At 40.0% G+C, this 13,049-nt stretch overlaps 1 protein-coding gene and 1 long non-coding RNA gene across 3 annotated transcripts; one reads left to right on the forward strand and one right to left on the reverse strand.

Moving 5' to 3' along the window:
• Window positions 1-324: 324 nt before the first annotated feature.
• Window positions 325-4,729, reverse strand: LOC111249340 (uncharacterized). 2 transcript variants are annotated; one of them, XM_022803091.2, is made up of 5 exons: window positions 4,491-4,729; window positions 3,703-3,773; window positions 2,258-2,442; window positions 1,907-2,054; window positions 325-1,644 (listed from the first exon to the last, which is right to left on the reverse strand). In XM_022803091.2, the coding sequence occupies exons 3-5, from the start codon at window positions 2,425-2,427 to the stop codon at window positions 988-990; spliced, it is 975 nt and encodes a 324-aa protein (XP_022658826.1). In that variant the 5' UTR covers window positions 2,428-2,442; window positions 3,703-3,773; window positions 4,491-4,729; the 3' UTR covers window positions 325-987. The 2 variants fall into 2 exon arrangements, with proteins under 2 accessions (XP_022658826.1, XP_022658825.1); XM_022803090.2 differs by lacking the exons at window positions 3,703-3,773; window positions 4,491-4,729 and having other exon boundaries at window positions 2,258-2,564.
• On the forward strand, window positions 2,423-4,043 carry LOC147755870 (uncharacterized). The gene is made up of 2 exons (XR_015326083.1): window positions 2,423-2,525; window positions 3,112-4,043. It is a non-coding gene; the product is annotated as an uncharacterized LOC147755870 (long non-coding RNA).
• Window positions 4,730-13,049: the final 8,320 nt, after the last annotated feature.

A 13,049-nucleotide genomic window follows, 5' to 3' on the forward strand; every position in this document is an offset into this window, starting at 1 on the left:
TGCAGTCAGAACATCAAAAGAATCAGTAGCTAGAATATGTATATCATCCAAAAAAGTATCATTTTTCAGAATATCTGGGTCCTGGCAGGAACAACCCTGTGTAGCCTGTCAGCAAAGCTAAAACTACAGCAGGCTATTTGTCTTGGAAATGTCACAAGGCATATTTATGATGCATAACAGCGTAACGGTGTGGAATGTTCTGCGAATAGACAATTCCAGAAACATAGACGTCTTTTTATCACGTTTTTGGCATATTCAGCCTTAAGAACGAAATCTACTAAACTGCTGAATGTATTAAATAATGTGACAGTTATAAAACACAGATATTTGATGAACGACAAATTGTTTATATCCCTGTCGCTGTAAAAGACATTCGTCGTTAGCTAGGGTAAGTATTGTGTCCCTTTATACGTGAATAATACATGTTACATAATTAGGTCATGCGGTCCAATTGCAGTACTACAAATTAGTCACTTGAATGTTACATTTTCAAACGTATGTCACAGATACGCAGTAAAAATAAAACAAAAAGAGATCTACTACCACCGCTGAGCTAGCTCCGTAGCTCTGCTGAAAACAGCTTTGTTGTAGAAAATTAAGTATGTCGATTACATTGGTTCCATTGAAGTTCAACACCTAGAATGATGCGCAAAGCAGGAACCTTCTTTCATTCGACTATCAGCTGAGTATTGTGTTAAAGGACAAACGATCGTACCATGCACCACATAAATCGTTATGTTTAGATACTAAAAAACTAACAAAATATATTGAAGGTTTACTTGTCTTTTTCAAAGTCTATGTGTTTTCCAGTGCGGAAACACTATGGCATCAATCGTATTTCTTTTGCACAAACTCATGCCATGGTTTTTTGTCACTTCTGTCTATCAAAGCAAACATTTCTTGGATAAATGAAAACAATGACCAAGAGAAATCACAGCGCTTTTCATTGCAATCCGGTATCTACATATGTACGTCGAGCTTCATCATTTAATACGGAAAAATGGCGGCTAGCCGTAACGCCCGTCGTCCTTTGGTAGCTGTCGTTGGGCGCTGCTGCTCCGAATTTCCAGAGGTTTGAAGCGCGGTCTGAGAAAGATGTTTATGTTTTCGGTTGCAGTTCTCTTCGGCCGAACAACTCTTCGTGCCGTTTATGTTTTCCTTATCGGGAACTCGTCTTGGAAAAACAACATATTCCCTAAGCCTATATCCATTGTAGCAATCAGCCAAAGCCACTTTATCGTCCCTAGCTAACTGCAACTTCTCAAAAAAGGCTGCGAAGTCTTCGAGCATGTGGGCCGCATCAAGATCTGGAAACTGGCTCACCCCATACTTTTCCAAGAGGCAAGCGATTGAGCGTCTACGCGTGCAGCTGTACGGTAGACAAGGTAAAGCATTTTTGCCAGTTGCAAGGATTAAATAATAAACAGCATCAGGGTCATGATTCATCTGTCGAATCAAGTCGCGTACAATACGGCAGAACTCCTGTACATCGAATCTAGGGGACGCATTTTCTGTGCCACGATTTCTCGTTTCAAAAGGCACGGTTTGAATGGCTCCCATTTCATGTAAGATGTGAACTGCCGACAGCGGTAGGGTGGCACCCCTCAACTTCAAAAACCGGGTTTCCAATTCGTTTAGAGACAGCTGAAATAAATGAACACAAGCCGACACACACATTAACATCATTACGAAATAACACAGGGATGATCATATAATCCCGAGTAATCTGAGAGATTTCCACCACGAATAGGAACTCTGCGCTTACAAGTGTACAGGCTTTAGTCGTCTAAATGAACTACAGTTTATATTAAATTCTAGGTCTCGATTTTTTTTTCCAGTTCTCGGGGATTTCCCAGTAAAACACAAACGAGATTCATCTTGCTCGAACTTAGTAATCTTTACACACCGGTTTTGGACTTGCCATGAAAAAGGCAAGAACAATCGCGACGTCGGGTCCGCCGAGGGCGGTCGCTTGTCCCAGACTGAAATTCTGCCTGTTTTCCGCGGTCGTCTTTTCCTCAAATTCGTCTATCGTCTTGGGTAGCCTACGACACCTATGGATGAATACAAGTGCAATTAGACTAAAGCTAGCCTCAAAACATGATTCTCTATATTAAACCTTTGATACTACCTTTAAGGAATGTTCATCCTTGAAGTATTTTAATTCTCAGCTGAATAAATTAATCTTAGGCTAAATTGACTTGAAATGGGCTTGATGACAACACGAGCATATGAAGTAGTTTGTCTTGTAACTGACCTTTCCAAAGCGCGAATTGGGTCGACTGTCCTGGTGTTGTCTGAATTATTCACTAATTGCAAAATCCAGCGCTGGATGAAGTCCCGCCGCCATGTGGTATCAAGCCCAGTAAGCACTTTGGCCGAATAGTACATATCGGCTGATTGAGTCGCCAAAAGCATTTCCGCCATTTCCTGTACAATTTCCTGCAAGGTCCAGGGTTCGGGCATATCTAATTAATTCAACAATCTTCGTCAGCGTGGGCGTGAAATATGGTCAAACTGCATTTGTGAGTCATGACAGTAGTATTTAATAGCGCTACAAATTATGATAAACATATGCAAACAAAATAAAAAATTATATATTATATAGGTGATGCTTGCCGGTGAATTTATGATGAAGGATTTCACTTTCACGATGAAAGTCCATGATAATTTGAAAAAAACCCTCCATTATATTTTTCTGATCTGATTTAGTCCGCTCTATACGAATACAACCTTAATAATCCATATAATGTCTAGGCAGGCTTCCAAAGTCCTCATGCTAGGAAAAGATTATTGACGATAAATTTAGCTGGAAACAGTCGATGCGGATTGCGATAGGAAGAGCTTTGAGAACGTCGGGCAGTGCTACTGACAAGCACCTACTAGATGTGGTTAATTTTAAAAATCGTTTTGCCAGCTGCACACTGGAAAAACGTTGATTGGAAGGTATCAAGAATATTGGAAATGTACTATTAGGAAAAAGTTTTCGTGGACTAAAATACTAGAGTAACACAGCGTGGCACAGAGTGCTTGGATGTTTGTGATCGACAATTTCTATTGGGGGATGTATGTTTAACGAATTCTCTACTGATGGAGTGACTTTATGGGCAGGGTGCGATGACAAGTTCCAGATAAATCATTCGTTCAAGACCGCTAGAAACCTTCACCAAGTCCTGCTTTACCTTTATGCAAGACCTGAACCCGGCCTCGGCGAGACCAGGAAAGCCTATTAATGTAAACACTTCTGAAGCGCCAACGTGATTGAGCAATGACTTAACCCCATTAGTTCAAGGTATATTCCCAGCGCTTATAATATAAGCGCTGGGAATATACCTTGTACATTGTAAGTCCATATACGAATCATAGTCCAAAGACAAAACCGTTGCTTTTTGTTCGTCAGCATCAGAGTATTTGCCGTCTGCTATAATGAGCACAATAAGGACGGAAGGAATATTACAATCACAAGGAAAACGTCAGGTAACTCATGCTATGGAAGGTTACAATAGGAGAAAAAGCAAAAGTATATAAAAACATCGTATTATATAGTATGACTTTAAATTTTATTTTAGTATGACTAGTAAATTTTATTTGCACAAGTTTATCTAACATGCATAAAAAATTGGTTGCATATGCTTAATGTATATCAGGCTTGACAGTTTGGACTTTTCATTATTTATATCGTGACGCTTAGACGGAACTTACCTAACAGGCTTGAAGATAGCAGCTGGTGTTTGTTAAGTATTTTATAAACGACGTAAGCCAGCATTATGATACTGTAATTCGCAAACACGAAATTGAATAGAAATATATATACACGCTGTTATACAGTAGTCTTTTAAATTTTTATCGAGAAATAATGATTTCGCAGTGGCAAGTGCCGCATCAACCTATTTAAAGTCTAGTCTACGTAAATATTAATTTGCGATTGTGTATTTTATGAAGAATAACAAATTACTTCATTTTGATCGTTGCTGATTTGACCCGTTGCAATGCAAGCAGTTTCATCAGAATAAAAACTCAACAATTTTTTTGTCATGGCTTTATGCTTTGGTCTGGTTATCTTTGGTATAATAGATAACAAAAAAACTATAAAAGATATATATAAAACTACAATAAATATAAGATAAAATAGATAAAAAAAGAAGTGGCAAGAAGAATTTTGGCAGAGCCATTTTTTTGCGTATTTGCCGTCATTTTTATCGAATGTCCTACTATGAAATAAGACATTTTCTTTTCTTTAGACAGCGTACAAAATGTAAACTGAGCCTACTGACACCGCAATCCTTTATTAAAACCGTAATAATCTCGAACAAAGACCTTCTTTCTTGTGCATTGTGTATGCATCTTTCAAGTGACTCTTATTTAGAAGTGACTAACAAATCCTTGTTCCTGATAGATACTGTTTGTTGAAAAAGAAATAATTTCACTTAAGGATATTTTACACCCTTCAAAAAGGTTTCTTTTCGATTGTGTGGATTATATGGCCTTACCTTTTCTCCAGATGCGTATGGTGCAATCCATAAAGGCAGATCCGTCTGGAAGACCCGTGATGCCCTGCGGACGAACAGTTTCTGCGCGTATCTTTTGTATCTGCATTGTCTAATTGCGTATTGCATGCATACCGAGACGCTCCTGTGCAGGCCGCACATCTGTCGTCTGCGTCCGTTTGGCCAAAGGCTAAAGTAGCACCCGATGCGTGGCGCCTTCCAATTTCGTGCTCGAACTTAAGGAGATCCTGTAAATATAGATGATCCTGGCCGCTATATTAATTACCAGTTTACCTCTTAATGGAAGCTGCTTAGTTGTCCATCCATCAATAGCTATTGAATTTAGAATCTGTCCAGTACATAGTCACGAACCTCATGACTAAAACACAAAGCTCTAACCGATACTTTGTTACTGCGCAGTCTAAATATTAATAGTGCAACAGGGTATATGTTCTATAAAAGTAGATTCTATATCCTTATATGTCAACTTTTTTGCCTAACAACGAGCCATTCGACATATGCACACCGTTGACAATCGCTCTACGACCAAATCGTTTGTGTTGCCAATGTGTCTTTATAGCATGGTTGCAGCGCGAGATTACAATTGTTGCTGGTCTAATGTCCTAAGCTATACTTTGCTTTTTAACTATCGTCTTGAAAAAAATGCCTCAGAGAGTTGTTTTTCAACTTACGTATGACACTAAAAAGAAACGTACCGTAAGCATGATGTGGCAAACGACTGAAACAAGCTCGAAGCCCTTCAAACACTTAGGAATCTTTTCAGCCGCTACTAGTATTATTGACCTAATAAAGGCCCGTTTGCCTGCCAGACAAGGTGTTGAACCAGGCGCTCTTAATGAGAACTCATCTCCTAAACCATGCCCATCACAAGCCTGTTAGCCGCCAAAGCTGCAGACGTTTGCCAGCCGATCCATGTAACCCCATTTCTGTGAACGTCGAAGTGCCTTGACCTCCATATATGCTGACAGGACTAATGGTCTCTGAGAGAGACCGGAATGCTTAGGGCACTTGCTGCAGCGTTAGCATCTTGTGAGGTAAGGCCTCTTTTAATAAGGTCTAGCTAGGATGTCTGGTTGGCCTACCACGATCGACTAACCTAAGATTTTCGCAATTCTCTCGGATGAGATCCATTTTATATCAGAACCCGACAGCCTTCGTCACTCGCGACCGCCGCCATTCACCCTGCCCCGAGGATCTTCAGCTTTCCCTTCCGCATGAGATGGCAAAAAAGCAATGAAGAGGTTGCTACTGGAGCATGTTTGTGGGCTGGTAATTATTTTCCTGTGAAAGAGCAGAAAAGACTTTAATAGGGCCGAAAAAAAGATTTCGGCATGAATAAGCCATCCGTTGTTGATGATGAAGATATTCTGGCCACATTCGACAACCATGACGTTTATGGGAATTAAATAAAACAATAGAGTTTAGTAGATCGAGCATGATATCGTTTATGAGATATCGGCACTAATATTGCCTTCGAAACCTGATAAGGTATATTTGGATATGAAGAAGTATATAGCGTGTTCAATCAATACAGTATAAGGTTTTCGTCGTATTGCTTCATTATGTAACCGAAGGGTAAATTTTTACCTTCAAGAGATCGTTTTTCGTTACATAAACGCACATATACACATCCGACTAGGTACATATGACATAATAAAAACGTTCAAGGAAACTGGGATTGAGACGGCCTTCTTAAATCGACATTGATTTGCTCTCATCGATCATGCCTATGGTAGGCCTGCATACGCCTGGAAACGTCATCTGAACTTCAATCAAAAAAAAAATTAATTAGTCTAGCATAAGCCACACAATTTGACGGGCAAGAGTCCAAGAAAATACTGTTCGTGTTTTTCGTCTAGTGCTCACGTCCTTAAACGTTACTTCAGATGGCTGGCGCCCGTCCATTTTCGAACTTCGGCGATAGGTTGTTCGATATCGAATGGGAGCATGCGATAAGAGTGCTTCGTATGATCTTTTGGCAGAAACTGAAATGTTATTCATTTGAATCGCATACTCACCATGTTGATAGTGGATTTGACGAAGGTTTGCAACAGAATATTTAATGATAAAAGAGAAAAACTCTAAGGGTCTTCTAATAAGTTTGAGTTCAACCCGCTTCTCCCTAGCCTTGTCATCTCCGAAATTGCAACTTCGCTCCCGTTAGAATCCCTATTCCCAGAGCCGCATCCGCTCCTTCGGAATTTAAATTGCCTAGAGACATATCTCCTGCATATCTCGTATATTCATATTTCTATAAACTATTTCTGTATTTTTTACATTTATAAATTTTCCACTTCGACCGATCTCTTCTTTCTTTTAAAAATAATCTTGTCTAAAACATTTGCTCATTGTTGTTGTTTGATTAGCGTCTTTGTTAAATTTCCCTTCGCTGCTAGTGTGCATTGATCAGACAGAAAGTTGTGTATGCGCCATTGTGTCCTGATTCGTGACAAGGCACATCCTTGACTGGCTATAGTAAATGAACTACCAGGAAAATTACTACTATAATTGCAATCTTCAGCGATACTACTGGTAGGTGCTTCGTCAGTCAAGCCAACTCCGACGTTGCTCCAGAAGTTGCTGTCTCCGAGCCGCCTTGGCCGACATCCCGCTGTCTAACTCGAGCTACTCGTAAACTACATCGGGAGCTTTCTCTAGAAAACCATGCATTCTTTAGATACGTAGTCCTTTTATGAACCGCGCTAGTTCGACAGTCGAAATGTTTAACGCTAAAGGCCGAAACGCTCGAGAGAACTTCTAGGGATTTGAGTACGATCCGTGCAGATTACGATCCCCTGGTGAATTTCGCGTGCAGCAGAGGATAAACAGAAAGCCAGACTGGAAGCTAAACGTTCACCAATCGAGAAGAGCATTAGTTCTTTGGGAAGGTTCAGCTACTGCAAGGTTATAACGTTTTTCCTTTATAATATCTCTTGTTCTTGTTTTTTTTTTTTAATGTCGTTGATTGCTACCTTCAGTCACATACGTGATACGTTATTCCCCTTTTACAAGTAACTACAAACGGAGCGATTATCAGCGTCATCATGATTTGTTAGAGGCAAACAACATCTATATTATATGTTTTTGTGTAACAGTGACGCTGTAGCCGTTACTAGCCAGCAGTTCCCCGTCGAAGATTGGTTTTTCGGTCTGCAGTTTAGTTTTTCATGCTTGCCTCTGAGATGTGGCAGCCTCTGTCGCTTTGCTTGGATTCTGCCTACGCCGGTTATCTAAAATTCTACCAAGGACAAGGTACGATCTTTCCTTGATACGCATTTCTAGTTTGCATTATTCGGTGCGTTCGGAGAGGATCGAAAACTAGTTGAAACAGACGTCCTGCCGCCGTTTCCGATTCTTTGTGAACGCTGAAGCTTGCCTATTATCTGTGATTGCAATACATTGTAGATCTAATGCATCATATACAGCAGAGGAGTCTGAGTTAATGTAGCCAAACGCAGCTGTTCAGATCGTCTTAGGAAAGATGCCGACCACCAGGACAATAAGAACAACTAAAACAACAAGAGTCTCTCCTTCGTTTTCTATAATAATATAATAGAATAAAAACAACGATCGCGTTTGAAAAAAATCGCGGCTAGAAAAAAAAAAAGCTAAGAAAATGAAAACATAGTCGCTTGCTGTTGCTATTGCTACCGCTGCGAAAATGTCGGGGAACATTGCCATGGGACGTCGTCTGTCCCTCGGTGACCGAAATCCGATCGCCTTTTGGTTACGACAGGGCCAGTGCAGGACAGAAGTGCCAGAAAAAGCAGCAGATAACCAGCTGAAAAAAATGTCAAGCGATAGCAGCGCACCCCCAGCTCGTATAGTTACAACACAGCTGGATGGCTTTGTGGCGCTTTATATAAGCATAACGATAGAAGTAAGTCGACTATGTGCCCTGGTATGCGTGTGTGTCTGTATTTGCTAAGCGTGAGGCTGCTGGATCATCTCGTCGCTGTGATATCTTCGTCTGTATGTGACAAACTTCATTGAAGTTTGCGGATGGAATAGCATACGGGATGTGACGGTATTAGCCTCATTTGCTACCTAGAATCGCTTGGAAATGTTGAAGCATAGTAGTTAGTGTAGCAATTAAGACGAAGAATGTGGTTTGTTTGAAGTATACGCTTTTCGGTCCTGCTAAAGTATAGGGGAACGTAAGACGCATTTCCTATGGTAGATTTCCCTTTAGCTAATTATCAATAGCTAATAGGTTAAGATTACAGCTTCAAATAACAATTTTGGGTTTTGGCTTTAACGCAAAACCCACCAACACTTCTTGTATATGTATCCTAAGTTCGTATATTTATTACTGAACGTAGGTTTTTAATGGCTGAAAGCTAGATGACTACATAATAACGTTTAAGTAGATTGACGTTCTCAGATTGAACGCTAGAGGTAGATTTAGTGCTACGGGTGTGTTTAAACTTCAAATTGTTCCACAAAAACAAATGGTTCCACGGTATCTCGGTTGCCTTTTCGAAGCCATTTTTAAGGTTTACTCGTAGGCATAACTTGATATTGCGTCACCTTAGGTTTGAGGTTGCTACTCAGGTTGAAAGTCCGAATAAATGTAGGGACAGCTGGCAGCTTTGGATATGTCAAGTGTTTTATGATGGGAGTAGTTTGTTGAAACTAAGTCAATAACAGTCAGACAGCTATATGGTAACGCAAAATTCCAAGATAAAATGAACGTGAAACCGCTACTCTTGACATAGAACTGACTGAGCAACTTTGGCCATTTCGGTGGTGGTAGAGACAAAACGTGTACGCAGCTTTAGATCCTGAAGCAGATTATTCTGGAAAACGTTATCATCATTGATCTAAATATCTGATTGAACTGACTGGATAATGATTTTAGTTTCAGATACATTCAGTATTGACTCAAGTTCTGTTCGTAATACTGTTGGAAGTATTATTAACTGCAGTAACTAGTCCTGTTTATGCGACCTTGCTTTTGAACGAGACGGTATCCTAATAAAAATAGTGGCTGTTAAGGAAGAATCAAGTAACATATGAAATAGAAAAGAGATAAAATCCAAAGTGAAACAAATATACCCTAGCCTAAGTTCTTGAGGAATACATGCCAGCATACTCCCGGTATCAGAAACGATAGGTCTGTAATTTCTGACAGAAAGCCATTTTCTGGTCCTAATTGCAACAGTAAGACAAGAACCACCTGCGAGAATTAGCGTTGATCCAGGATGTTGACGGCATAGGCCGGTTCGACCAATCTCAAGCTTCGAAAACGTCGAAGCAAGCGGGCGTACAATACTCCGGTCCCGTGATAGCGCAGTAGGTAACGTATCTACCCGCTAGACTTACGGACACGTGACGGTCTAGGTTTGATTCCGGACCTAGACACACAGTTCGTTTCGTGTTGGCAGAAGCCGACCGCCTGAAGCAGTGTTTAGTTAAGGTAGCACCAGATAGGAAACTGGAAATATCTACTGCAACGTTCTGGGATTGGTTCGCGCCAGACGTCCGCAACGATAAGAGCATCTTTCCTGTCAGCAGAAGGTTAGTTCTATACATGCAGTTCAAAATGTTTCCGCGTGATGTTTGCAACTATGACTAATTAATTGCTGGAGAGAAACCTATTTTCTTTATTAGTGGATTCTCCCTTACAGAGAAAGATAACTTGAGAAGTCATCCGAAACTGCTCCATGAAAAATCAAAGGGTACAGCGTCCTAGAAGTGACAGGCTTCACCTAGGAAGGAGACATCACCTGGCTAATTTGTCAGTCCTTATTATTTCAAATTTCTGGTCAATAAACCAAATAAAAATAAAGTGACGTCTCGGCGATGTGGTATATGCTTTTCACGCGTATATTCACACTAGCTTTATAGAAGTCTTTCCGTATACGGATGTAATGCTACATGCGGGCCTGAAATTTGAGGCAGCCAAATGATTCCTTTCCAGTTATTTTCGGTTGTGAGATGTAGATCTTTCCCCAACATCGATACACAAACTGAAACTTTACGTGTGCCATCTATTTTTGTGTCACGATGGGATAGCTGCTTTCCGGAAAGCGAAAGACAGTACTATGAAGTGCCTACACAGCCGTCCTAAACAACACCTCTTCAAGCTTCCTGTTTGAAGTATGATTCATCGAAGCCTGAGTAAATCTTGTGTAGATATGCTGGGCATTCCTTTCACAGAAATCCGGTTAATGGGAACCCAACCGTTACACATTTTACAAATATGTAAATTGGACAATGGTCGGACGTATACAGTTCCAAAAGCCATTTAATAACTGCATGACTGATCATGCAAGATCAAGGCATGTGTAACTTCGTTCATCCTGAACCGGGAGCAAAGCCCAAAGTGAAGCCCACAGCAAGTACTAGTAATATGCGAGTTAAACGAAAGATGCACGCAGAGACACCTAGAGCAAGCAGTGTACGGCAATCAAATTGAAAACCCGTATTTCTCTTAAAAACAACCAAAATAAGAACCTTTACCTTTCGGTTTTTATGGTAACTTGAAAACGGTTGAAGTTTTTAATTTTTATGCCTTGTAAAATCGTATCCTAGTTATAAATCTTACAGGTATGATATTCGGTTATAAAAATTATGACGAATTCTGAACGTCCGTATTCAATATCGAATCTTAAATGAACTAACCAACTTAATTTCTCCTGCGATCAAATTGAATGAGGTTTCTGTCAGTAAATCATAAAAAAAAAAAAAAAAAAAAACTAATTGAATAATTAAAAACAACTTGTTTAAAATTTGATCGAATATTACTTAACTTAGATGGATTCATATTTAACAATAGGAAAGATAGACGTACTATTTCAACAACTCGTCGAGCATACTTTAGGTTTGATGATGAGCTTCTAGATAAGATAACGTAGACTCTGAATCTTGAAACTACTACAAACATTAAGAAGATGTTATCTTCAGAGAAGGCAAGCAAACAGAAGATAAACCTAATAGGATTATAATGAAAAGAGAAATCAAATAGATAATTTTATTGAGGTCATTTTATTCAGGTTTTATTTTAGAAACGAATTTATTAGCGTCAGCAAAAGGTCGAGACCTTTTATCAGGAACAGGGATACTATTGCGCATAAACAACATCGACATTCTGTCGCATCGGAACACCGTTCGCGAGTAATGCGCGGCGTCAGTTGATTTACTTAATATTTAGAAATATATGTATTATAAAATTGACCACAGAGCAGAAAGTGATGTTCTCGTAATGATTCGCTATCTGATATATGCAGCTTATCGATTATATGCAGGTATAAAGACTACGCCTAATACTACTAATAGTATGAACAAAGATACCTATGCTCTTAAGTGCTAGCTTTTTTTCCATTAAGAGGTGTTTCCTTCAAGGTACGGTCTGGACTATGTCTATGCTTCATTTCCAATGAAGTAGCCCGTTGACTACCTGCGTTTTTCTGTACAAATGACATTATTATTAATGCTTACCATCACGTTCCTGCCATGAAATCACCAATTCCATCACCGTGCTGCTGCCATCCCTCTAGCGTTCTGTCGTCTTGACCTTTGTACAGCTGCGCTCAGTGACGTCACGTAATTGTCGGGCGTTAGTATCGTCCAGTGAGGGACATTTAGGTGTTGCCAACAGCTTGTGTCAATTCGGTACGAGCCATGATAATGAATTGATGTTAATGTCGTTACCTATCAAGTTCGAAAAACTGGGCCGCGAATGCGTCGCCTCAGGTACTGGGATCCTTACAGTCTACGGAGTCCTATGGTACATTTTAAGATGGAACGACATAGCTGTCTTGGGCGTTGCCACAAGACATACAGCACGCTACAGGGCAGCACGTTTTTTACGCCTTTCCACTGCATAATCGCTCTCCCTTGACAACAGTAACCAGCGGCAATCAATCAACCAATAACAGAATGAATTTCATCATTCAAATCAACTGTATCATCGGGTCTGTGCATTTTTTGGTGGCGCAAAAGCGTTTCCCTTTTAGATAGGCTGTCAGACGGTCCTTCTGTTGTTCTCTTAGTCTGTTGCAGCGGACCTGTCGTAATAAACCATAATGGTGACTGTCACATTATAGTCTATGAGCTCGTTTCCAGATTGTCAGCTGTAAGTGGTACGAGCAACGATTAGTTATATATAGAGCGTGCTAAATTCAAGCCTGACATCCAATGTAAACGAAAACAATTAATTTGCTGATTTTAAATTAAACGAGTTATAAATTCGAGCCCGCTCATACGGTAAGGCACCAACACCTCGACGTATCGTACCTGAGGCTAGATTTGGCACAGGTGCCGTATTATTTAGATCCGCTTGAATTTTGTTTATTTGCATTAATCTCGCCGTATAGCGTTTCGATCGTGCTTAACTGCTCAATACCAAATATGAAGATAAATAAAAAAAATAAAAGCAGACCACTTTCGAATTTGTGCAAGGTTTATCCCTTGATGATTGTACAGAAAACATCAGGATTCCATTGTCATCAGTCATCATTCTGACTGAATACAACTATTAGAATAGCAGAGCAAAACAAACGAGCGTATGATTAGGTACTTAGTTCTGGTATTTAC

Source organism: Varroa destructor, unplaced genomic scaffold, assembly GCF_002443255.2.
Source record: "Varroa destructor unplaced genomic scaffold, Vdes_3.0 BEIS01000004.1, whole genome shotgun sequence".
In the NCBI taxonomy this organism is placed as follows: Eukaryota; Metazoa; Arthropoda; class Arachnida; order Mesostigmata; family Varroidae; genus Varroa; species Varroa destructor.